The sequence below is a fragment of the Propithecus coquereli genome, unplaced genomic scaffold, assembly GCF_000956105.1.
Source record: "Propithecus coquereli isolate 6110/MARCELLA unplaced genomic scaffold, Pcoq_1.0 Scaffold9, whole genome shotgun sequence".
Lineage (NCBI taxonomy): Eukaryota > Metazoa > Chordata > Mammalia > Primates > Indriidae > Propithecus > Propithecus coquereli.
In genome coordinates, this window is record NW_012155284.1 from 3,883,186 (window position 1) to 3,887,697 (window position 4,512).

Below are 4,512 nucleotides of genomic sequence, written 5' to 3' on the forward strand. Positions count from 1 at the left end.
TAATAAGCTTAATATTCAAAAGCTTTTCCACACAATAAATAACTTACAAAAATTAGTTTAAATATTTTGCTCATTCCAGGTTGTTTTTGTGTGTTTATTACTATTACTATTACTATTACTATTTATATATCATGTGTAAAGAAAGAAATACACATATTTTAGTAGTTATGCTCAAAAATGTTCATTTGGGTATGTAAGTGTAGGGATAAAAGATTTGTAGCCACTGGGATATAAGATGGGTTGAGATCAGTCACTGGACTTTTCGAGGCAGTCGAGGCTCCTGGAAGAGGGGAAGGATTATTAAAGAGAAATGGAAAGCTGCACTAGTTAGCACCCATTGTGCTATCCTTTATTTAGTATCCATTGATGATTTTTCAATTCCATTATTCTTTTCATACTTACTGTCAGTCTAGGATAAACAGGAGCTTTCTCTTCTCCCCTACCGATTTACTTATTTATTTATATCAACAAGGATTCATAAATTCTTCATTTATTCAAAGGGTTATAATTCTTAATGATTACATCCCTATTTCATCTTCCCTTCTTTATCTTCTTCAACAACTATAATCATTTTCTTTCTTCATATCAAAGCTAAAACCCCTTCCTATTGAAGACTTCTGTGACCCTTCTAGCATCTTGTCTTCCCTTGGTTACCATAGTTCCTGTGTCTTTCCTGTGCCTTTGATTTAACTGTTTCATGTATAAAAGTTTCATGACCTCAATCAGACTATAAAACCTTGAAGGAGAAGATCAATGTTTCCTCCTTCTTCATACTTCCTCTTTAATATGTTCTTGTTGAAATCATAGAAAAGAAAAACACCGTGCCCTCTTTATATTCGATGTCGCAAGACTAACAAATTAATAGTAGATACCATGCAGATGTTACATTCAAATAATTTAAATGGAAACACTAATGTAAACCCTAGATTTTGAACACAGATTAAAAGGCAAAAGCCAATGCATAAGAATATGAAAATTAAATATTTTTTATTCCTGACTGAGAAAACGGAATCTGTGTCTTACTTCTGACTATCCTAGCAGCAAGAAAAAGAGGGTAGTATGAATTGTTTAGTAGAAGTAGGTCTACTATGGCAGTAAGGGAGACCAACTTTTCCTTGACCATGAATTTCTAAAAGAACGTGCTACCTAAACAAGTACACTGGGCTAAATGTCTTGAATAACAGCTTTACAAAATGAGCCAATATGACTCTTTCAGATGAAAGAAAATTAACTTATAATTTTGGGGGTGAGGAAGATGAGGATTATATAGTGTAGACAGATAACTTTCTGGTGGTCAGGCTCAACCCAGGTATAAAGCTTAGAAGATCTTGAGGAGCGAATGGCAATCAGAACCCTAGGCCAGTTTTCTCGCTGACAGGAGACATACTGAAGACAAAATCTGGGTCACCTAGCAGATACCTGAAGGCCAGGGATTCTCTTTTATCGAATCAGGAAAGTTCATTTGCACACTGGATAGCAACATGTAAAAGGAGAAGAGGATGTTTGACCATGAAGTCAGAGAGCCAGACTTGTAGTTCCATTGTAGTGGAATCCCTTCTCTACTCCCACATGCAGCTGTGCTGCAGGATGACCGATAAGCCAGACCAGGATTGTTCTCAAAAAAACAGCTCTGCATATGCCCAGATGCTTGAACAAGTACTAGGTAGAAGCCCCAAGGTTTGGGTTCTTAAAGGATGAATTATAAACTTCAATGGGGTGTTTCTGAGTTCAGGAGGAACAAATGCTCACCACTACCATATACTGTATAAATACCGTATAAATACTCCTAAATAGATTTTACTGTGCACAGGCTGTGTTTTGATGAGCTTTCCAGGATAAATTAGCCGCAAAATGAGGTCTCAGATACTTACTTAAGAAAACCTACTTCATATCATTGCTTAGAATTCTTTGTCTGCATACTACAGTGCATCTGCCAGAGTTGATAAAAGGGATTTTGGTGTAGCTAATATTTAGATATTTTTCCTGAGAGTAATTAGTCAATATTTACTCAACAAATATTTCTGGAGTACCACCTATGTGCTTATCAAACAGATTAAGCTTTGACAAAAATCTGTTCACCTATACACCAGGCTCTGATTAGAAGGAATTTTCTAATTGTTGAATTTTGCAATTTCAGGAAAGGGACAGGAGGGCTGCTTTATTCAAGTGAAAGGTGGAGATGGGGTTAAAAAAAAATCCTTTGCTAGGCCCTTCTGCTTAAGGGAACACACACATGGTTTGCTGGCTTGAGCCGCGTTGTATGCCATTCCCCTGTACTCTTCTTAATAGTGCATATTCCTAAACCTTCCATCTAAACCATCCCATTTCTGAATCTCTAAACAACCCTTTCCTGGTAACTCTTGAGGACTTAATGTGTATGTTCGTTGGCTGGCTCTCACTTTACTTATATGGTTCAAATTGCTTCTTATAACCTGCCATGAGCCTCATGCTCTGGTGTGCTCAAACTGCTGCTAATGTATTCTCATCCCAAAGAACTGGCTGGTGCTTCTCAGTTTCTTGCCTGCATTAAATTATTGCTTTAACAGATAAATTATCAACATTTTGAGAATGTTAACTTTTTTAGTATTTCTTTTCCTCCTTGCTTTTAAGGCAGGTTTAACAACTTACTTTCATCCTGGAATAAACTTGAAGAAAATACACTATGATAGCATCAAACTGTATGAGAAACTGGAAGAAGAAACTGGGCAGGTAAATGCATTTGACTTAAAACCATCTTTTAGGTCCATCTCTCAGAAACATGTATGATTCTGAAGGATTCTGACTAATCATCACGTGTGTAGTGACATTGCTGCCATGTGTAGCGTTTAATGTGGGAGAGAAATATGATGAGAGTTTATAGAAAAGAACCTCTAGAGTTTGCTTGAAAATCGATTTAATTTCTTGAAGTGTGTTATCCATGTAATTAACTCTTTTTATATTTTAAATGAAGAAAGAATAAAAAGGAACTTTCAAAAATATCTTTAGCCAGTTACTATATCTAGAAACTAAGAAATTGGAGCCCTTCTTCGATTGGATTGCAAAGGATCTGAGAGCAGTGTGTGCCAGATTGTCACGCGGCTTTGAAAAGTGCTTCACTAAAAACTCCCCCCAATTTTTATTTTTATCTGTTCTCATATTTACTTGTACTCTCAAAATAAAGTGGCAGGCAGAGGGTATTCATAGGCTTCAATGATAAGATTGAAATCTACTCAAATTTGTCATGCTGTCTCCCTTGCTTAAAACCATCAAATGGCTCCCCACAGTCTACAGGATAAAGCAATGGATTAGCAATGGCCTTAGGAGCATGACCTTCATTGGCTGACCCCTGCCTGCTGCCCCAACATTTTCTCTTGCCACTCTTCCCTTGGCTCATATGCTTCAGCTGTTCTCAATTACATTCTGGAATGTGCTGAGCTCTTTCAAATCACTGTTTTTTTGTTTGTGTTGTGTTCCGTTTTCCCTGCTGTCTCCTCTGCCTGAAAGTACACTTCCCTGGCCCCAGCTTCAGCATTCACCCTCCACCCTTCCTCAGGAGTCACCCCTGGGAGAAGGATTCTTGACTATCCCTGCCTGCCCAGTATGCCAAGCTAGGGACACATCTCTTGGTTCTAAAAGCAGTTGAGCACACTCCCTCTCACAGCATCTCTATTGTAATTATGGCTTTACTGCTTGGTTTTCCCTACAGATTATGAGCAACTTGCAGGCAAGGACTACATCTTTTCTCTCTGTAACCCAGGGCCTACCCAAGTGCTTGGAAAACCAAAGGACTTCAGTAAATGTCAAATGAACATTTAATTGAATTCAGACCTAATCTCATCATCACAACATTTTGAGTCTTCATAATCTCTCCACAAATCCTTTATCTTTCTCTTTTTCACATAATTTTCTTTCACTCTGTGCATTAACACTCATCCTATGTTATTGCAATTATGCATTTAGCTGTCTCTCTTCAGCTATAGAATGTAAGTTCTACCTAGGCAGGGGCTTTGCTTTTCTTGTTCACTTTGACATCTCTGGGCCTGGCACAGAGGAGGCACTTAGGGAATACAGTAATTGCTGAATGAATTGTCTTTTTATAAGATGCACATTTTTATATAGTTATTTCTTTTGCTCATAGTAAATCTCTTTTCTTATATAGCTCGATTTTCATTGTGTTGGAGAAGAACCATGTTTGAGTGCCAAATAATGATTTATTTATGGACTTTTATTGGAATTATTGTCACAGATGGTGGGATTCCATCAGCCAGGTAGTATCAGACTTGCTACAACTCCTGTGAGGGTAGATGAATTTAAATATCAAATGACTCGGACTGGCTGGCATGCAACAGAACAGTATATTATTGAACCTGAAAAAATTCAAGAAATGTTCCCTTTACTCAACATGAATAAGGTATTTGTCTTAAGGGCATTTTCACCATTTGTTGACTTGAATTAAAATTAGAAAAAGTTATTTTAAGAAGTTAATTTAAAATAGAAAAGAGTTGTACACACATTTTGAATGGCAAAATCAGA

At 37.1% G+C, this 4,512-nt stretch overlaps 1 protein-coding gene across 1 annotated transcript in view; it reads left to right on the top strand.

The window, feature by feature from the left end:
- The window catches only part of DMGDH (dimethylglycine dehydrogenase), an 86,211-nt gene that overhangs the window by 9,681 nt on the left and 72,018 nt on the right, over window positions 1-4,512 (top strand). Inside the window, 2 exon segments of the mRNA XM_012664481.1 lie at window positions 2,611-2,709; window positions 4,226-4,390. Of these exon segments, the coding sequence (XP_012519935.1) occupies window positions 2,611-2,709; window positions 4,226-4,390 (264 nt within the window).